The sequence below is a fragment of the Tachyglossus aculeatus genome, chromosome 1 (genome assembly GCF_015852505.1).
Source record: "Tachyglossus aculeatus isolate mTacAcu1 chromosome 1, mTacAcu1.pri, whole genome shotgun sequence".
NCBI classification, from domain to species: domain Eukaryota; kingdom Metazoa; phylum Chordata; class Mammalia; order Monotremata; family Tachyglossidae; genus Tachyglossus; species Tachyglossus aculeatus.
Genome location: NC_052066.1, coordinates 64,588,236 through 64,610,789, shown reverse-complemented (window position 1 = coordinate 64,610,789; position 22,554 = coordinate 64,588,236). Strand labels below are relative to the sequence as shown.

At 46.2% G+C, this 22,554-nt stretch overlaps 1 protein-coding gene across 1 annotated transcript in view; it reads right to left on the bottom strand.

The window, feature by feature from the left end:
* DGKG (diacylglycerol kinase gamma) overlaps positions 1 to 22,554 on the bottom strand; it is a 459,919-nt gene that overhangs the window by 221,515 nt on the left and 215,850 nt on the right. The window contains exons 16-19 of the mRNA XM_038750502.1: positions 21,727 to 21,800; positions 13,696 to 13,770; positions 7,531 to 7,616; positions 1,170 to 1,259 (exon numbers count right to left, since the gene is read on the bottom strand). Of these exons, the coding sequence (XP_038606430.1) occupies positions 1,170 to 1,259; positions 7,531 to 7,616; positions 13,696 to 13,770; positions 21,727 to 21,800 (325 nt within the window). The remainder of the gene's footprint in view (positions 1 to 1,169; positions 1,260 to 7,530; positions 7,617 to 13,695; positions 13,771 to 21,726; positions 21,801 to 22,554) is intronic.

Here is a 22,554-nt window from a genome sequence, read left to right as displayed (position 1 = left end):
GCCTCTTGGAGGAAATGTGACTTTAGGAGGCTTTTTTAAGATGGGGAGAGTGGTGGTCTGTCAGATATGAAGGAGGAGGGAGGATCAGGCCTGAAGGAGAATGTAGGCAAAGGGTGGGTAATGGGAGAGAAGAGATCAAGGTACAGAGAGTATAGGTTGGTGTTACAGGAGCGGGCTTTGTTGAGTAAGAGATTGGAGGATGTGAGGGTTTTCAAATTCTGGAGGATATTTCTGAGGGAGACACTGAACATTCCTTCTTTGGAGAGCTATAAGACCCATCAGTCAGGAAACAGGCTTGCCCAGAGGCAGGGGGATGAACCAGATAGCCTCTCGAAGTCCCTTTCTGCCCTGAAATATTCCATTATTATTATTATTATTATTATTATTGTTATTAATACTCTTGTGAGCTCAGAGCATCTGTCTCTAGGCTTGACTGGTACAGACTTGGGGGCAGACTGCCAGAGTTCCATTTTATAATAATAAATAATAATAATAGCATTAATAATAATAATAATTATTATGGTATTTGTTAAGCGCTTACTATGTGCCAGGCACTGTACTAAGCACGGGGGTAGATACAAGCAAATTGGGCTGGACACAGTCCCTGTCCCACATGGGGCTCACAGTCTCAAACCCCATTTTCCTGATGAGAGAACTCAGGCCCAGAAAAGTGAAGTGAGTTGCCCAAGATCATTCATTCATTCAATCATATTTATTGAGCACTTATTGTATGCAGAGCACTGTACTAGGCGCTTGGGAAGTACAAGTTGGCGACATATAGAGACGGACCCTACCCAACAGCGGGCTCACAGTCTAGAAGGGGGAGACAGGCAAAAAACCAAAACGTATTAACAAAAGAAAATAAATAGAATAGTAAATATGTACAAGTAAAATGGAGTAATAAATCTGTACAATCAATCAATCATATTTATTGAGTGCTTACTGTGTGCAGAGCACTGTACTAAGCGTTTGGGAAGTACAGGTGCTGTGGGGAGGGGAAGGAGGTAAGGCTGGGAGGATGGGGAGGGGGAGGAGGGGGAGAAGAAGGAGGGGGCTCACACAGCAGACAAATGGCAGAGCCAGAATTAGAACCCACGACCTCCTGACTCCCAGGGCCGGGCTCTAGCCACTAGGCCATGCTGCTTCTCTGCTTCTCTTTTCTGTCTTACCTCCTCCCCAGCGGAGACACCTCGCAAGGTCATTCCCTGTCCCCAGAGGCAGGATGGCTACCGGCGGGTGTTTCAGCAGGTTGGCTTTATCTGTAATCCGAGCAGAGGAAAAGGAAGCTGATGAATGGAGACGGCATCTTACTCCTCAAGAACTGAAAACCCGCCAGCCAGATTGAGCCCCCAGAAGCCTAGTAGATCAGGTGTCGGTGTTCCCGTGTAACAGTGATGCTCAGCCGGCTTATGAACCTGATGGAGTAGAGACTGGGTCTCATCTTCGCATCCCCGCCGGGTTCCGCCTCAATAAGGAATAATTGCGGTATTTGTTAAGTGATCACTATGTGCACCATTCTAAGCGCTGGGGTAAATACAAGCAAATCGGTTTGGACACAGTCCCTGTTCCACTTGGGGCTCACAATCTTAATCCCCATTTTACAGACAAGGTAACTGAGACACAGACAAGTTATGCGACTTGCCCAAGGTCACAAGGCAGACAAGGCTGTCCATCCCCTCGCCCCCTCCTACCTCACCTCCCTTCTCTCCTTCTCCAGCCCAGCCCACACCCTCCACTTCTCTGCCGCTAATCTCCTCACCGGGCCTCGTTCTCACCTGTCCCGCCACCGACCCCCAGCCCACGTCCTCCCCCGGGCGTGGAATGCCCTCCCTCTGCCCATCCGCCAAGCTAGCTCTCTTCCTCCCTTCAAGGCCCTACTGAGAGCTCACCTCCTCCAGGAGGCCTTCCCACACTGAGCCCCTTCCTTCCTCTCCCCCTCGTCCCCCTCTCCATCGCCCCCATCTTACCTCCTTCCCTTCCCCATAGCACCTGTATATATGTATATATGTTTGTACATATTTATTACTCTATTTATTTATTTTACTTGTACATATCTATTCTATTTATTTTATTTTGTTAGCACGTTTGGTTTTGTTCTCTGTCTCCCCCTTCTAGACCGTGAGCCCACTGTTGGGTAGGGACTGTCTCTATATGCAGCCAGCTTGTACTTCCCAAGTGCTTAGTACAGTGCTCTGCACACAGTAAGCACTCAATAAATACGATTGATTGATTGATTGATTGATTGATTGATCATTCTGAACCCCAGGCCCCTGCTCTATCCACTAGGCCAAGATACTTCTCAATCGATCAGTCGTATTTGTTGAGCCCTTACTGTGTGCAGAGCACTGTACTAAGCGCTTGGAGGAGTACGACACAATAATATAACTGGGTTTGAATAAGGGTACTATGATAATACCACAATTATTCGATTGTATGTATTATTGAGCGCTTACCGTGTGCAGAGCAACTGTATTAAGCGTTTGGAAAAATTATTATCGTTATTATTATTATTGACTCCAGTGTGTGGGAGAACAGTCCTCGGAAATTGCTCTCCCCCACTAGGATGTAATCTCATTTGGGGAAGGGAACATGTCTTTCAACTCTGTTGTACTCTCCCAAGCACTTAGTACAGTGCTCCGCACCCAATAAGGGCTCAGTAAGTATGATTATTTGAAATCATTTTGTCCGGGTGATGAGGAATCACTTTATTCTCTCTGAATCTCCCAACATCTCCAAAAGTTAGATCTGGATCATTTTCAAGGTGTAGAGCACGAGGTCAGGAAGTGGAGAACTGATCTGACCAGAGGCACAGTTAGAACTCAGACCCTGTGGGGCTTAGGGGCATGGCTTGGTTGATTTTGGTACCATTTGTCATTTCTAAACTTAACTGGAGCTTCAGCTCATCTTTCACCTTCCCCTCTCCTCCTCACCCTACCCCTCCTTTCTTTACCAATTTCCCATTCCCCTCCGAATTCCAGTTTTTGAGGGGAACTCTCTTCCCCAGGCCATCCCCAATTCTACCTGTGCAACAGAACTGAAGATGGATTTTCCTCTTCCTTCCCCAACACTTCTCTTGCATTTTCTTTCTGCCTGATAGAAAACCGCCATTCCTCTTGGCATCCGCTTTTCTTTTTTCTCTAGGTCTCTAGCAAATGAGAAACTGCTCTCTTCACTTGCTCCCCAAGACCTGCCTCCATTTTGTTTCATTTTATCTGTGGCTATTTCAGTCTCTTTGGCTCTTGTAAATTTGGATACCCTCTGTCACTTAGGCCAGCTTCCTTTTTTCTGATCCTCAAGCGATAATTTTTCAGAACTCTCTGCTTGCGTCTCCTCCTCTTCTCCCTTTCTCAGAAGTCCTTGCCTTTTTTCAGGAACCATTTTACAGGGCTCGTTTTCCACTCTCTTGCCTTCCACCCCCTCTTTTTCCTGTTTGAATGTTCACTGGGCTGCCACACTCCATTCAGAGAGGATAATAATAATAATAATAATAATAATGGCATTTGGTAAGCGCTTACTATGTGTGAAGCACTGTTCTAAGCGCTGGGGGGGAATACAAGGTGATCAGGTTGTCCCCCGTGGGGCTCACAGTCTTAATCTCCATTTTACAGATGAGGTAACTGAGGCCTGGAGAAATTAAGTGACTTGCCCAAAGACACACAGCAGATGTGGAGTAGCAGGGATTAGAACCCATGACCTCTGGCTCCCAAGCCCGTGCTCTTTCCACTGAGCCACGCTGCTTCTCAAGAAATTGTTTCATAAATCAATTTACTTCCAGCCCTTCCTCCTTCCTGGAGTCAGCCATTTTATGCTACCCAGGAAATCCTCGTGGTACTTGTGAGGCAGGAAGGGGCAGGCACTTAGTGCTCCATCTTCAGATAATAATAATAATGATGGAATTTATTAAGTGCTTACTATGTGCAAAGCACTGTTCTAAGCACTGGGGAGGTTACAAGGTGATCAGGTTGTCCCACGGAGGGGGCTCACAGTCTTAATCCCCATTTTACAGATGAGGTAACTGAGGCACACAGAGAAGTGAAGTGACCTACCCAAAGTCACACAGCTGACAGTTGGTGGAGCCAGGATTGAACCCATGACCTCTGACTCCAAAGCCCGTGCTCTTTCCACTGAGCCACGCTGCTTCTCTAAGATGAGGAAATTGAGGCACAGAAAGCCCTAAATGACTTGCCCCAGCTCACCCAGTGAGTCAAAACCAGATCTATTTCGACTAGACTTTACAGCTTTCAGTGAGACAGAATATGCTCTTAACCATTACTGTACTAACACTGATTAATCAATCAGCGGTATTTATTGAAAGTTTACTTCAAGCAGAATACCGGACTTAGCAGACACATTCCCTCCCCTTAACGAATTTATGGTCCAGAGTGGGAGACAGATATTAACTTAAATAACTAATTTATAATATATGTTAAAGACTTGTACTTATTAACCAATGATAATAATATTTATGGCATTTGTTAAGTGCTTACTATGTGCTAAGCACTGTACTGAGTGCTAGGGTGCATAAAAGCAAATTGGGTTAGTCACAGTCCCTTGTTCTGGTCCTCAGTTACCTCATCTGGAAAATGGGGATTGAGACTGGGAGACCCACATGTGACAGGGACTGTGTCCAACTTGATTAGAGAAGCAGCCTGGCTCAGTGGAAAGAGCACGGGATTTGGAGTCAGTGGTCATGGGTTCAAATCCCTGCTCCACCAGTTGTCAGCTGTGTGACTTTGGGCAAGTCACTTCACTTCTCTGGGCCTCAGTTACCTCATCTGTAAAATGGGGATTGACTGTGAACCCCCCGTGGGTCAACCTGATCACCTTGTAACCTCCCTAGTGCTTAGAACAGTGCTTTGCACATAGTAAGCGCTTAATAAATGCCATCATTATTATTGTAATTAGCTTGTATCTACCCCAGTGCTTGGCACACAGTAAGTGTTTAACAAATTATCATTATTATTATTATAACTGCCCTCACTTTCTTGACGAGCATTAAATTGTATAACATTTTATGGGCAGGGATCATTCCTTCATTCATTCAGTCGTATTTATTGAGCGTTTACAGTTTGCAGAGCACTGTACTAAGCGCTTGGAAAGTACAAATTGGCAACATACAGAGACGGTCCCTACCCACCAACAGGCTCACAGTCTAGAAGGGGGGATCCTTAATTGATCATGTCAAACAACTCTACTGTACTGGACTCTCCCAAGTGCTTAGTATAGTGCTCAGTACAAAAGCATTCAATAATAAATACCCCTGATTGATTATCCTTCAACTCAGTGTTGCTTCCTGCTCCTGCTAGGTAGACTACTTGCTACCAAATCTCCTGCAACAGGACTCCCGTCTATAGGACTCCCCTCTTCTAGAGAAGCAGTGTGGCTCAGTGAAAAGAGCCCGGGCTTTGGAGTCAGAGGTCAGGGGTTCAAATCCCGGCTCTGCCAATTGTCAGCTGCGTGACTTTGGGCAAGTCACTTCACTTCTCTGGGCCTCAGTTACCTCATTTGTAAAATGGGGATTAAGACTGTGAGCCCCCTGTGGGACAACCTGGTCACTTTGTAACCTCCCCAGTGCTTAGAACAGTGCTTTGCACATAGTAAGCACTTAATAAATGCCATTATTATTATTATTAGGTTCAGCTTTCCCCTGATTGCAATGCCTTCCCTGATTCTCTGGGTCATTCCTCATCCCACCCTTTTTTCTAAACCCCAGTCAAAACTCACTTGTTCCTTCTCGGTAACTCCTCCCCACCATCCTCCATCCCTCACCCCCAAACACACACAAACCTTTAACGCAGTCAATCACTCTTGCCCCCTCCTACTTCACCTCACTACTCTCCTATTACAACCCAGCCCGCACACTTCGCTCCTCTAATGCTAAACTTCTCACTGTACCTCCATCTCGTCTATCTCAGAGCCGACCTCTCACTCACATCTTGCCACGCCATCCCTCTTCATATCCAATGGACAATGGGTGGGGACCGTCTCTATATGTTGCCAACTTGGACTTCCCAAGCGCTTAGTACAGGGCTCTGCACACGGTAAGCGCTCAATAAATATGATCGGATGAGTGAATGAATGAATGTCTCCCCCTTCTAGACTGTGACCCCACTGTTGGATAGGGACCGTCTCTCTATGTTGCCAACTTGGACTTCCCAAGCGCTTGGTGCAGTGCCCCGCACACAGTAAGTACTCAATAAATACGATTGAATGAATGACTCCCCACAGCACATATGTATCTATCTGTATATATCTGTAATTGATTGTTTCATCTATTTGTATTAATGTCTGTCTCCCCCTCTAGACCGTGAGCTCGTTGCTGGGTAGGGACCGTCTCTATATGTTTCCAGCTTGTACTTCCCAAGCGCTTAGTACAGTGCTCAGCACATAGTAAGCGCTCAATAAATACGATTGAATGAATGAATGAATGAATGACTGCCACCCGCTTCAAAGGCACATCTCCACCAAGAGGCCTTCCCTTATTAAGCCCTCTTTCCCTCTTCTCCTATTCCTTTCTGAATTGCCCTGACTTGCTCCCTTTATTCATTCCCTCCCTCCCAGCCCCACAACACTTATGTACATATCTGTACATAATTTTATTCATTTATGTCAATGCCTATTATGCCTCCCTTTCTACACCGTAAGCTTGTTGTGGGCAGGGAATGTGTCTGTTTTACTGTTCTAAATTTTACTCTCCCAAGTACTTAGAACAGTGCTCTGCACACAGTAAGCATAGAGAAGCAGTGTGGCTCAGTGGAAAGAGCACGGGCTCGGGAGTCAGAGGTCATGGGTTCTAATCCCGGCTCCGCCACTTATCAGCTGAGTGACTTTAGGCAAGTCGCTTAACTTCTCTGTGCCTTAGTTACTTCATCTGTAAAATGGGGATTAAGATTGTGAGCCCCATGTGGGACAACCTGATCACCTTGTATCCTCCCAGCACTTAGAACAGTGCTTGGCACATAGTGAGCGCTTAACAAATATCATCATTATTATTATTATTAAGCGTTCAGTAAATATGACTGACTGACATGCCTGGCATATAGCACTTAATAAAGCAGGGATTGTCTCTCTTTATTGGTGAATTGTACTTTCCAAGCACTTAGTACAGTGCTCAGCACACAGTAAGCACTCAATCAATACAACTGAATTGAATTGAATTGAACAATTGAATTGTTAGTATGTTTGGTTTTGTTCTCTGTCTCCCCCTTTGAGACTGTGAGCCCACTGTTGGGTAGGGACTGTCTCTATATGTTGCCAACTTGTACTTCCCAAGCGCTTAGTACAGTGCTCTGCACACAGTAAGCGCTCAATAAATATGATTGATGCTGATGATGCTGATGAATGAATGAATGAATACCCCAAATCCTTCTCCTTTCTTATCTCTCTGGACAATGAGCACTTACAATGCCTCCAGGTTTAGCTGAAGACCCCTGTATCCGTGTTTATATGCTTCTGTCCTTTGTGTTTATACATGTCTATTTGCACAGACCCATTTCCCCCTTCCACATGCACACCCTGTTACTTATTTACCAATGCAATCCAAGATCCAGCCAACAGTCCCATCCCCTCCACAGGCCAGCACACGGAAGTCTGGTGCGTCACGGAAAAAGTTTAATCTGGAAAGCACAAGGAAAGCCAAGTCAAGTTTGTTCCTTAAGCTCAGAGATCCCACCCTGGTCAAGACAGATTCTCCTCAGACTTAAAGCAAGTTCCTTGGAGACAGGGCGAAGTCTTGGAAAGAGGCTATGCCGGTTCCAGGCCTCTAAAAGATCATCAAAATCCCTTGAAGAGGTAGAAGACCCTCTGGTTCCTAGAGGAACCGGATTTGCCGTGGGAATTAAGACTGAGTCCTGGAAAAATCCAGCCCAGAGGTGGCCTAATGGCTAGAGCGTGGGCCTGGGAATCAGAAGGACGTGGTTTCTAATTCCTGCTCTGCCACCTGTATGTTGTGTGACCCTGGGCAAGTCACTTCACTTCTCTGGGCCTCAGTTACCTCATCTGTAAAATGGGGATGAAGACTGTGAGCCCCGTGTGGGACAGGGGCTGTGTCCAACCTGATTAGCTTGTATCTACCCCAGTGCTTAGAACGGTGATTGACACATAGTAAGCGCTTAATAAACACCCTTATTGTTATAATAATTATTATTTCAGACTGGATCTCCCAGCAGATGGAGAAGCTTTCGGGACCCCCATTCTCTGTAGAACCCGGGATCCATACCTTGGCCCAAGTAATTCCCAGGATAGTCTCACCCTTTCTCTTGACTTCTGAGCCTGCTGCTCTCCCTCTCACCTCCACCTCTCCTTCCTGCTCATTCATTCATTCATTCAATCGTATTTATTGAGCGCTTACTGTGTGCAGAGCACTGTACTAAGCGCTTGGGAAGTACAAGTTGGCAACATATAGAGACGGTCCCTACCCAACAGCGGGCTGCTCCAGACTGGGCTGTCAATCAGCATGTGCCAGTATGTTCTTTCCACTCATTCACCCCCTGCCCGGGCCAGGAATCAAACCCCTCAGACTTCCAGAGAGTGCCAGCCTGCTGGGCATCTGAGCCCCGGCCTTATGAGCCTTTAAGCCTTGAGTACAAGTTTATTATTGTATTGTATTCTCCCAAGCACTTAGTACAGTGCTCTGCACACAGTGAGCAATGTGGCTCAGTGGGAAAGAGCACTTTGGAGTGCCCTTTCCCATTAAGCCCCATTCTCCCCCTTTTAGACTGTGAGCCCACTGTTGGGTAGGGACTGTCTCTATATGTTGCCAATTTGTACTTCCCAAGCGCTTAGTACAGTGCTCTGCACACAGTAAGCGCTCAATAAATACAATTGATTGATTGATTGATTTACAGATAAGGTAACTGAGGCACAAAGAAGTTAAGTGTGGCGTAGTGGAAAGAGCCCGGGCTTTGGAGTCAGAGGTCATTGGTTCAAATCCCAGCTCCACCAATTGTCAGTTGTGTGACTTTGGGCAAGTCACATAATAATAATAATAATAATAATGTTGGTATTTGTTAAGTGCTTACTATGTGCTGGGCACTGTTTTAAGCACTGGGGTAGATACAAGGTAATCAGGTTGTCCCACGTGGGGCTCACAGTCTTATTCCCCATTTTACAGATGAGGTCACTGAGGCACCAAGAAGTTAAGTGACTTCCCAAAGACACACAGTTGACAAGAGTTGGAGCTGGGATTAGAACCCAAGACCTCTGACTCCCAAGCCCGGGCTTTTTCCACTAAGCCACGCTTACCTTCTCTGTACCTTAGTTACCTCATCTGTAAAATGGGGATTAAGACTGCGAGCCCCCCGTGGGACAACCTGATGACCTTGTAACCTCCCCAGTGCTTAGAATAGTGCTTTGCATATAATAAGCACTTAATAAATGCCATTATTATTATTATTCATAATAAATGCATAATAAATACAATTGACTGACAAGTGGAGAAGCAGCGTGGCTCAGTGGAAAGAGCCCGGGCTTTGGAGTCAGAAGCCATGGGTTCAAATCCCGGCTCTGCCACATGTCAGCTGTGTGACTTTGGGCAAGTCACTTCATTTCTCTGAGCCTCAGTTACCTCATCTGTAAAATGGGGATTAAGACTGTGAGCCCCCGTGGGACAACCTGATCACCTTGTAACCTCCCCAGCGCTTAGAACAGTGCGTTGCACATAGTAAGCGCTTAATAAATGCCATCATTAAAAAAAGTGGCAATCTGGGCCTAAAAATGGAACAGATCAACACCTAACCCACTTTCTGCACCAGGCCAAATATCATCTGGCTTTCTCACTGGCTTCTGGCTTCCTGAGGTGTTGGGCGATTTTAAGCTGCTGCCCTTTCCCCGGCTCTGTGGAAGGCTCTCTCACCCCCAGAGTGAGAGAGCGACTGTTCTATGCGCTGTCTTGCTTTTTCTGAATGGAAGCCTCTTGAGGGCAGGCTCTGCGTCTGCCTATTCCCAATCGGCATCACATACCAAATATGACTTCAGCTTTAGCAATGGTCATTCGCCCTCTCACCCGAGGTAACAATTTAGGCCAGGTGTAAAGAGCTCAGTGGAAAGAGCATGGGCTTTGGAGTCAGAAGCCGTGGGTTCAAATCCCGGCTCCGCCACTTGTCAGCTGTGTGACTTTGGGCAAGTCACTTCACTTCTCTGGGCCTCAGTTCCCTCATCTGGAAAATGGGGACTGTGAGCCCCCCGTGGGACAACCTGATCACTTTGTAACCTCCCCAGCACTTAGAACAGTGCTTTGCACATAGTAAGTGCTTAATAAATGCCATTAAAAAACTGCTTTGCACATAGTAAGCGCTTAACAAGAACCATCATTATTATTATTATTATTTGCACATAGTAAGCACTTAACGAATGCCATTATCGTTATTATTAAAGGAAAGATGGCTGATTTCAAATTTCTGCCTTTCCTTCCCTTCCACCATCGCTCAGTTACCTCATCTGTAAAATGGGAATGAAGACTGTGAGCCCCCTGTGGGACAACCTGATCACCTTGTAACCTCCCCAGGGCTTAAAACAGTGCTTTGCACATAGTAAGCACTTAATAAATGCCATTAAAAAAACAACAAAAAACAGTGCTTTGCACATAGTAAGCACTTAACAAAAACCATCATTATTATTATTATTATTATTTGCACATAGTAAGCACTTAGCAAATGTCATTATCGTTATTATTAAAGGAAAGATGGCTGATTTCAAACTTCTGCCTTTCCTTCCCTTCCACCATCACTTCCAAATCCCTCTCTTCTTCCATCTATCCTTCCCCATCCTCTCTAGTTTTCTTTACCTCTCGTTCTCAGCCGTTAGATGAGATCCATCAGCTCTAGGGGAGAGTATCTTGAGAGTTCACCCACTTCATTCATTCATTCAGTCGCATTTATTGAGTGCTCCCTGTGTGCAGAGCACTGTATTAAGCACTTGGGAGAATAATAACAATAACAATAATGGTGTTTGTTAAGCACTTACTATGTGCCAGGCACTGTACTAAGCGCTGGGATGGATACAGGCAAATCGGGTTGGACACTGTCCCTGTCCCACGTGGGGCTCACGGTCTCAATCCCCATTTGACAGATGAGGGAACTGTGGGTACAGAGAAGTGAAGTGACTTGCCCAAGGTCACACGACAGACAGGTGGTGGAGCTGGGATTAGAACTCATGACCTTCTGACTCTCAGGCTCATGCTCTAATCACCACGCCATGCTGCGAGTGCAATAGACCCACAACAGGCACATCCCCTGCCCACAAAGCGGAAAGAGCCTGGGCTTGGGAGTCAGAGGTCATGGGTTCTAATCCCAGCTCTGCCACTTGTCTACTGTGTGACTCTGGGCAAGTCACTTCACTTCTCTGTGCCTCAGTTACTTCATCTGTAAAATGGGGATTAAGACTGTGAGCCCCACGTGGGACAACCTGATGACCTTGTATCTACCCAAGCGCTTAGAACAGTGCTTGGCACATAGTAAGCGCTTAATAAATACCATTATTTTTTTTAAGATCTAGAAATGAGCTTACAGTTTGGAGTTTAAGGTCTTCAGACTCACAGGGCTCAGAGCCCCAGGTCTCTCCACTGCATAAATGCTCCTGTGAGCACAGAAACAAAGACCAGGCCCCATTATCTTCCGGGATACGGCAGTCTGGTTGTGTAGCTTTCCCTCACTCAGTCAATCATATTTATTCATTCATTCAATCGTATTTATTGAGCGCTTACTGTGTGCAAAACACTGTCCTAAGCACTTGAGAGAGTACAACACAATATAACAGACACATTCCTTGCCCACAACAATCATACAGTCAAGCTTACAGTCACTCACATGGACACTAACATTCAGACCTCCAGAATGAAACTCCTCAGCCCACTTTCTTTTTTTTTAATCATGGTATTCGTTAAGTACTTAGTAGGTGCCAGTCACTGTACTAAGCACAGGGGTAGATACAAGAGAATCAGGTTGGACACAGTCCCTGACCCACATGGGATTCTCACTCTTAATCCCCATTTCACCTAGGAAGGAACGGAGGCATGGAGAAGTGAAATGACTTGTCCAAGATCACATAGGAAAGTGGATTAGAACCCAGGTCTTCAGACTCCGAGGCCCATGCTCTTTCCACTAGGCCACACCGCTTCTCATGTATCTCCTATGATGGATCAACTCAATCTCAATTTATATAGTCCGTATTAATAGAGGGCAGTCTCATAAATGATTGTCACTAGTACTGCAAAACAGTTTTGGCCACAATGAGAGTTTAAAGCCCTTTTCCTAAGGCGTCATAAGAAGCTTCCAAGTAGGAATGGAATGAGGGAAATGCCTCTTCACTCTCTTCCACCATTAAATGGGGATTCAATCCCTGTTGTTGTTCCTACTTAGACTGTGAGCTCCATGTGGGACAGGGACTGTGTCTATCCTGATTAATAATAATTGCAGTATTTGTTAAGCATTATCTGCCAAGCACTGTTCTAAGCACTGGGGTAGAGGCAAGGTAATCAAGTTGTACACAGTCCCTGTCCCACATAATAATAATAATAATGATGATGGCATTTGTTAAGCGCTTACTATGTGTTAAACTCTGTTCTAATCTAATCTAATCTGTTCTAGTCTATTCTATTCTAGATTCTAATCTATTCATATCTATTCTATTTATTTCATTTTGTTAGTATGTTTGGTTTTGTTCTCTGTCTCCCCCTTTTAGACTGTGAGCCCACTGTTGGGTAGGGACTGTCTCTATATGTTGCCAACTTGTACTTCCCAAGCGCTTAGTACAGTGCTCTGCACACAGTAAGTGCTCAATAAATATGATTGATTGACTGATTGATTGATTGATTGATTCTAAGCACTGGGGTAGATATAAGGTAATCAGGTTGTCCCATGTGGGGCTCACAGACTTACTCCCCATTTTACAGATGAGGTAACTGAGTCCCAGAGAAGTGAAGCGACTTGCCCAAGGACACACAGCAGACATGTGGTGGAGCCGGAATTAGAACCCACACCCTCCGACTTTCAGTCCCATTCTCTCTCCACTAGGCCACTCTTCTTCTCCCATGCTATGTCTACCCCAGCACTTAGAACAGAGCTTGACACCTAGTAAGTGTTTAACAAACGCCATTATTATTATTATTATTATTGTTATCATTATTATCATTCCACCATTTTATCTAGTGCAAATGGAGCCAAGTTCCCTTAGCTGCAACAATCCAGAACTTCTCCACAGCTGCAAAAATGTTAGGCTGAATGGGTTCAAGAAGTTCTGATAGCCAGTGATTGCGGGGAGGTTGGGGGGCGATCGCTCCTTTCTCTTCCTTTCTTTGCCCCCAACCGTTCATTTTGGAGATATTAATTAACACGGCCCCGTAAATGCGTACAAAATTGCACCCACCCACCCTCCCCGTAATGGCTGCCCTGGTTGCAGAATGAAACAAGGCATCTGAGTCCCCACCAGATTGCTATTCCCCCCGAACTAGTAGACAAATGCCTCTTTCCAACGCTGAACTAAGCACCCGAGTATCTTAAGGAAGATCAAGTGGTACTAATCCAGAAGGACAGGGATGCAGAGAAAGAGGACAATCCTTCAGAAGGGGAAAAAGTCGGGGAATGGAAGGGAAGGGAAAGGAGGACATGGAGTGGAGGAGGGCAGGAGAGGGGAAAAGGGATGGCATCTTGCGGGGCAGAGCCGGGAAATCGGCAGAAGGTGAAGTTTGCATCTCCGTACCCTGGCGCAGGGCCCCCGCGGTCCAGGTTGTAAACTTGTCTGGGGTTGAGAAGGTAGTGGAATTTCCGAAGGACTCTACGGAACAAAAAGAGAGAGAGAGAGAGGGGGAGAGGGAGACAGGAGGAGGAAAATGTCACCGAGCAGGTAATAGGACAGCCACCACGCCCACGATACAGGGACGAGGGTCTGCTCCTGCTGGAGATGGGGCAGGCCAGCAGACGCCTCCGGCAGATTAGAAAAGCAGCGTGACTTAGTGGACGGAGCACGGGCTTTGAAGTCAGAAGGACCTGGATTCTAGTCTCGGCTCTGCTACTTGTCTGCTGTGTAACCTTGGACAAGTCACTTCACTTCCCTAAGCGCTTAACAAATAACATCATCATTATTATTATTCCCTAGGCCTCAGTCACTTCATCTGTAAAACGGGGATTAAGACTGTGAGCCCCATGTGGGACAGGGACTGTGTCCAACCTGGTTAACTTGTATCTACCCCAGTGTTTAGAACAGTGCTTGGCACCTAGTAAGCGCCTAACAAGTTGAGTGCTTTTCCCAAATATCTCCAGTTGTTGCTTATCAACTTTTGAATCAAGCAAAAACTCCTCACTCTTGGCTTCAAGGCTGTCCATCCCCTCGCCCCCTGCTACTTCCCCTCCCTTCTGTCCTTCTCCAGCCCAGCCCGCACCCTCCGCTCCTCTGCCACTGCTAACCTCCTCACTGGGCCTCGTTCTCGCCTGTCCCGCTGTCGACCCCCGGCCCACGTCCTCCCCCCTGGCCTGGAATGTCCTCCCTCCTCACATTCACCAAACTAGCTCTCTTCCTCCCTTCAAAGCCCTACTGAGAGCTCACCTCCTCCAGGAGGCCTTCCCAAATCGAGCTCCCCTTTTCCTCTCTTCCTCCTCCCCTCCCCATTGCCACCCCTGCCCTTCCCCTCCCCAAAGCACTTGTATATATTTGTACATATTTATTACTCTATTTATTTTATTAAGGATGTGCATATAGCTATAATTCTATTTATTCTGATTTATTTATTATTTATTTATTGTTTTGTTTTGTTCCCTGTCTCCCCCTTCTAGACTGTGAGCCCGCTGCTGAGTAGGGACCGTCTCTATATGTTGCTGATTTGTACTTCCAAAGCATTTAGTACAGTGCTCTGCACACAGTAGGCACTCAATAAATATGATTGAATGAATGAAGTACCATAATTATAATTGCTATTGTTATTTTTAGATTCCTTAACCTCCACCTCCAGCCGTTCTCAGCCACAAACCTACTGAATGGACAAGGCTGCCCTCATCCAATCGATCTATCAATCAATAATATTTATTGATTACAGAGTGCTAAGTGCTTGGGAGAATGACACTCAGAGTCTGAGATGGAGAGGTGGTTGTGGTCCAGGAGGGGACAATGAACTGACTCTTGATAATCAGATTTTTTTGTGTTATTTGTTAAGTGTATATTACGTGTGAAACACTGCTCTAAGCGCTGGGGTACAGGTTAATTAGGTCAGACACTGTCCCTGTGGGACTCTGTCTTAAGTAGGAGGGAGAACAGATATTTAATCCCCATTTTATAGTTGAAGAAACTGAGGCTTAGAGAAGTGAAGTGACTTGCCCAGGGTCACACAGCTGACAAGTGGCAGAGCCGGGATTAGAACCCATGATCTCTGACTCCCAAGCCCGGGCTCTTTCCACTAGTTCACGCTGCTTCCCTCTGGATTTCGGGATTATCTCGGCTGGAAGGACAAGTGGAAGGGGGCCAGGATCTGATGATCCAGATTCCCTCTTTTAATAATAATAATAATGATAATGATAGCATTTATTAAGCGCTTACTATGTGCAAAGCACTGTTCTAAGCACTGGGGAGGTTAACAAGGTGATCAGGTTGTCCCACGGGGTGTCACAGTCTTCATCCCTATTTTACATCCCCAAATGGAGCAACTCGGTGCATGCTTGTCAGGTCTCCTGGCCCACAGAATGGCACGGTGAAACAGCATGGTCTAGTGGATAGAGCACAGATCTGAGAGCCAAAAGGTCATGGGTTCTAATCCCGGCTCCACTACTTGTCTGCTGTGTGACCTTGGGCCAGTCACCTCACTTCTCGGGGCCTCAGTCACCTCATCTGTAAAATGGGGATTGAGACGGGGAGACCCACATGGGACAGGGACTGTCCAACCCGACTACCCTTGTATCTAGAGAAGCAGCGTGGCTCAGTGGAAAGAGCCCGGGCTTTGGAGTCAGAGGTCATGGGTTCAAATCCCGGCTCTGCCAACTGTCAGCTGTGTGACTTTGGGCAAGTCACTTCACTTCTCTGGGCCTCAGTTACCCCATCTGTAAAATGGGGATTAAGACTGTGAGCCCCCTGTGGGACAACCTGATCACCTTGTAACCTCCCCAGTGCTTAGACCATGGCTTTGCACATAGTAAGTGCTTAATAAATGCCATTATTATTATTATTATTATTATTATTATTATTACCCCAGCACTTAGTTCAGTGCCTGACACATAGTAAGCGCTTAACAAATACCATAATTAGAATGTGGCTGGGGTGGTACTTCTATACCCTACTCCCTCCATCTGCTCTACCCCCTTCTCCGCCCCACAGCTCTTGTGTATATTTGTACATATTTATTATTCTATTGATTTTATTATTCATTCATTCATTTAATCTTATTTATTGAGCGCTTATTGTGTGCAGAGCACTGTACGAAGCGCTTGGGAAGTACAAATCGGCAACATATAGAGACGGTCCCTACCCAACAATGGGCTCACAGTCTAGAAATTATGTGTACAAGGTCACACCGTACGCGTGTACAATGATGTGAACATCATTAATAATGATGTGTATATACTAAACCATGCTTTGTTTTGTTGTTTGTCTCCCCTTTCTAGACTGTGAGCCCATTGTTGGGTAAGAACCCTCTCTATATGTTGCCAACTTTTATTTCCCAAGTGCTTAGTACAGTGCTCTGCACACAGTAAGTGCTCAATAAATACGATTGAATGAATGAATGAATGTATAATTCTATTTATCTATATTGATGCTATTTATGCCTGTCTACTTGTTTTGTTTTGCTGTCTGTCTCCCCCTTCAAGACTGTGAGCCCACTGTGGGTAGGGATCGTCTCTATCTTTTGCCAAATTGTACTTTCCAAGAGCTTAGTACAGTGCTCTGCACACAGTAAGCGCTCAGTAAATACGATTGAATGAATGAATGAATACCCTTGGTTCAGCAGGGAACCCCAAGACTGGGAGAAAGCAGAAGGACAAGGGGAAGAGGAGAGGGGGAGTGGAAATTGCCCTGAGCTGAGGCTTGGGCCCAAAGCTGGATCGTTTCCTTTTTTTAAAGCTGTACTTGTTATGCAGTTACTATGCTCCAGGCACTGTACTAAGCACTGGAGTGGATACAAGCAAATAGGGTTGGACACAGTCACTGTCCCACATGGGGCTCACGGTCTCAATCTCCATTTTACAGGTGAGGTCACTGAGACCCAGAGAGGTGATAGGGACCGTCTCTAGATGTTGCCAACTTGTACTTCCCAAGCGCTTAGTACAGTGCTCTGCACACAGTAAGCGCTCAATAAATACGATTGAATGAATGATATGACTTGCCCAAGGTCACACAGCAGACAAGTGGCCTGTTGTTGGGTAGGGACCCTCTCTATATGTTGCCGATTTGTACTTCTCAAGCGCTTAGTACAGTGCTCTGCACACAGTAAATGTTCAATACGTACGATTGAATGAATGAATGAATGAAAGTGGCAGAGGCAGGATTAGAACCCAGGTCCTTCTGACACCCAGGACCGTGCTCTATCCATTAGGCTGAGTTGCTTCTAAGCGTAGATACAAGGTAATTGAGGACTAAGTAAGAAACCTGTCCAACTAAAGGGCTAATCCAACTGGTGAAGAGTCTGGAGGAAGCAGTATGGCCACGTAGTCCAACCTGATCATCATCAATCGTATTTATTGAGCGCTTACTGTGTGCAGAGCACTGTACTAAGCGCTTGGGAAGTACAAGTTGGCAACATATAGAGACAGTCCCTACCCAACAGTGGACTCACAGTCTAAAAGGGGGAGACAGAGAACAAACCAAACATACTAACAAAATAAAATAAATAGAATAGATATGTACAAGTAAAATAAATAAATAAATAAATAGAGTAACAAAACCTGATGACCTTGCATCTATCCCAGTGCTTAGAATAGTGTTTGAACCCTAGTAATCACTTAACAAATAGCATAAAAATACCAGGTTGGACAAAGTCCCTGCCCGACACGGGGCTCACGGCCTACGGCGGAGGAAGAATAAGTATTGACTCCTCAGTTTACAAATGAGGAAACTGAGGCATGGAGGAGTTAAGTGACTTCCCCAAGGTCGCACAGCTGACAAATGGTGGAGCTGCGATTAGTAATAAATAATAATAATGATGGCTTTTGTTAAGTACTTACTCTGTGCCAAACACTGTTCTAAGTGCTGGGGTAGATACAAGGTAATCAGGTTGTCCCCCGTGGGGCTCACGGTCTTAATCCCCATTTTACACATGAGGGAACTGAGGCACAGAGAAGTTAAGTGACTTGCCTAAAGTCACACAGCTGACAAGTGGCAGAGCCGGGATTAGAATCCAGAGTTTCTGAATCCCAGGTCCGTGCTTTATCCACTGGGCCACACTGCTTTCTCCGGACACGTCACCAGTTGGATTAGCCCTGTGGCTAGGCGGGTTTCCTACTCGCCCAGCACAGATGTTTCAGTGTAGGCGGACCGACCGAACCTCTTCCCTTCAACGTTCACTGGTCGATCAGTGCTATTTATTGAGCGTTTACTGGGTGCAGAGTTTCGTACTGCTCATTATGGGCAGGGAACGTCACTGTTTGTTGCTGTGTTGTACTTTCCCAAGTGCTTAATACAGTGCTCTGCACACAATAAGTGCTCAATAAATATGATTGAATGAATGAGTGAATGTAACAGCATGGCGCAGTGGATAGAGCAAAAGCCTGGGAGTAAGAAGGTGATGGGTTCTAATCCCGGCCTCCGCCACTTTGCTGTGTGACCTTGGGCAAGTCACTTGACTTCTCGGGGTCTCAGTTACCTCATCTGTAAAGTGGGGATTGAGACCGTGAACCGCACGTGGGACAGGGACTGTGTCCAACCTGATTTGCTTGTATCCACCCCAGTGCTTAGTACAGTGCCTGGCACATAGTAAGTGCTTAACAAATACCATAATTATTAGTAAGCACTTGGGAGAGTTCAATACAACAGAGTTGTACATGTTGAACATGTACAGAGTTGAACATGTTCCCAGCAGGAATGTGCCTGTTAAATTGTACTCTCCCGAGAGCTTAATACAGTGCTCAGCACACAGTAGGGGCTTAATAAATACAACTGACTGATTCACTGTTGAGCTTACTGTCTAGCTTACAGAGCCGTTCCTGGTGGGGTGGTTTGTGATAAGAACTGGTCTGTTTAATCACCTCACTTTAGAAACTCCCCTCCACATCCCCTCCTCGCTAGGAGCCTGCAGAGGGCTGTGAATCTTGAGCCTGGAGGGACAGCAGTGACTGGAGAAGAAGGATAAAAAGAAGGAGGAGGAGGCGGGGAGGAGAAAAAGAGGGAGAGGAGGAAGAGAGAGAGAGAGAGAGAGAGAGAGAGAGAGAGAGAGAGAGAGAGAGAGAGAGAGAGAGAGAGAGAGAGAGAGAGAGAGAGAGAGAGAGAGGAGCCTGAAGGGACAGCAGTGACTGGAGAAGAAGGATAAAAAGAAGGAGGAGGAGAGGGGGAGGAGAAAAAGAGGAGAGGAGGAAGAGAGAGAGAGAGGAGGAAGAGAGGGAGAGGAAGAAAAGAGGGAGAGGAGGAAGAGAAGGAGAAGAAGAAAAGAGGGAGAGGAGGAAGAGTGAGAGAGGAGGAAGAGAGGGAGAGGAAGAAAAGAGGGAGAGGAGGAAGAGAGGGAGAGGAAGAAAAGGGAGAGGAGGAAGAGAGGGAGAGGAAGAAAAGAGGGAGAGGAGGAAGAGAGGGAGAGGAAGAATAGAGGGAGAGGAGGAAGAGAGGGAGAGGAAGAAAAGAGGGAGAGGAGGAAGAGCGAGAGAGAGGAGGAAGAGAGGGAGAGGAAGAAAAGAGGGAGAGGAGGAAGAGAGGGAGAGGAAGAAAAGAGGGAGAGGAGGAAGAGAGGGAGATGAAGAAAAGAGGGAGAGGAGGAAGAGAGGGAGAGGAAGAAAAGAGGGAGAGGAGGAAGAGCGAGAGAGAGGAGGAAGAGAGGGAGAGGAAGAAAAGAGGGAGAGGAGGAAGAGAGGGAGAGGAAGAAAAGAGGGAGAGGAGGAAGAGAGGGAGAGGAAGAAAAGAGGGGGAGGAAGAAGAGCGAGAGAGAGGAGGAAGAGAGGGAGAGGAAGAAAAGAGGGAGAGGAGGAAGAGAGGGAGAGGAAGAAAAGAGGGAGAGGAGGAAGAGAGGGAGAGGAAGAAAAGAGGGAGAGGAGGAAGAGAGAGAGAGAGAGAGGAGGAAGAGAGGGAGAGGAAGAAAAGAGGGAGAGGAGGTAGAGAGGGAGAGGAGGAAGAGAGGGAGAGGAAGAAAAGAGGGAGAGGAGGAAGCGATGGAGAGGAAGAAAAGAGGAAAAGGAGGAAGAGAGGGAGAGGAAGAAAAGAGGGAGAGAAGGAAGAGAGGGAGAAGAAGAGGAGGAAGAGAAGGAGTGGAAGAAGAGAGGGAAAGCCCCCTCCTTGCTAGGGTTCCCAGTCCTTGGAATCAAAGATTTGACAGTGCTCCTGAGAAAGGAAAATAAACGGGAGATGGGACGGGGTTTTGGCACTGACACAAGAAGCAGACTGAAGCCAGTTAGAAGCAAGGCTGAAACTACCCAGTTGCCAGGACTTTCCCCTCTAATAAAGATGAGAAGCAGCACGGTCCATCAGTCAGTCAATCGTATTTATTGAGCGCTTACTATGTGCAGAGCACTGTACTAAATGCTTGGGAGTGTACAACATAACAATAATTCCCTGTCCACAGCCCATAATGAACTTGCAGTTTAGAGGCAGCAGTGTGGCCTAGTGAAAAGCCAACAGGTCTGGGAATCAGAGGGGCTGTTTCCTGATCCTAGCAGTGTGGCCTCGTGGAAAAAGCATGGGCCCAGGAGTCAAAGGGCCTGGGTTCTGATCCTGGTTCTGCCACTTCCTTGCTGTGTGACCTTGGGCAAATCACTAACATTGTAAGAAGCAGCGTGGCTCAGTGGAAAGAGTACGGGCTTGGGATCCAGAGGTCATGGGTTCTAATTCCGGCTCCGCCACTTGTCAGCTGTGTGACTTTGGGCAGGTATTATTACTCTATTTATTGATTGATTTTATTTGTACATGTTTATTCTAATTATTGTATTTTGTTAATATATTTTGTTTTGTTCTCTGTCTCCCCCTTCTAGACTGTGAGCCTGTTGTTGGGTAGGGACCGTCTCTATATGTTGCCAACTTGGACTTCCCAAGCGCTTAGTACAGTGCTCTGCATGCAGTAAGCGCTCAATAAATACGATTGAATGAATGAAAAGTCACTTCACTTCTCTGGGCCTCAGTTACCTCATCTGTAAAATGGGGATTAAAACTGTGAGCCCCACGTGGGACAACCTGATCACCTTGTATCCCCCCCCTCCAGTGCTTAGAACAGTGCTTTGCACATAGTAAGCACTTAACTCCCCCTTTTAGACTGTGAGCCCACTGTTGGGTAGGGACTGTCTCTATATGTTGCCAACTTGTACTTCCCAAGCACTTCCCAAGCTCTGCACACAGTAAGCACTCAATAAATACAATTGATTGGTTGATTGATTGATTAACAAATATCATTATTGTTATTATTACTATTATTATTATTGAACGGCCCTGTGCTTCAGTTTCCTCAACTGTAAAATGTGGATTAATTACCTGTTCTCCTCTCATTTAGACAGTGAACTCTATTTGGAACAGGGACTGTGTTCACCCTGATTAATTTACATCAACTCCAGCATTTAGATCAGTGCTTGTCTCATGGTAAGCATTTGGCAAATACAATTTTTTTTTTAAAAAAAGAGAACATACCTTTCTCCTTGTCTCCCTCCACTCTTGGGGTTCACGAACACCAGCAGAGGATGGGTGCCCGGAGTGGGGGTGATCTGAAACACACAAGAGAACGGGGAATGAGTGTGGATGGGGCCTGCAGAGGGAGGAGGGACATGAGCCTGGAGGGACAGCGGTGACTGGAGAAGAAGGATAAAAAGGAGGAGGAGGAGAGGGAGAAAAGGAAGACAAGGAGAGGAGCAGGAAAGGGAGAGGAGGAAGAGAGGGAGAGGACCTTGCATCCCCCCAGTGCTTGGAACAGTGCTTTGCACACAGTAAGCGCTTAACAAATACCATCATTATTATTATCATTATTATTATTATTAAATACCTTTGCACACAGTAAGCGCTTAACAAATACCATCATTATTATTATCATTATTATTATTATTAAATACGATTGAATGAATGAATGACCATGGCTGCCCTCCCCTGTGTCCCCCTCTGGTCCCCTCCTGCCTGACCCTGGGACTTTCTGGGGTCTTGGACAGAGGGGGCTGCAAGGGTCCCGCGCAGAGAGGGATGGACAGGGAGGCTGTGGCCAGATGCCAATAATGTGAAGCTTGAGCACCCTGCTTCCTCTCCCCCTCTTCCCCTTCTCCATCCCCCCTGCCTTGCCTCCTTCCCTTCCCCACAGCACCTACATATATATGTTTGCATGTATTTATTACTCTATTTATTTATTTTACTTGTACATATTTATTCTATTTTATTCTGTTAATATGTTTTGTTTTGTTCTCTGTCTCCCCCTTCTAGACTCTGAGCCCACTGTTGGGTAGGGACCGTCTCTACGTGTTGCCAACTTGTACT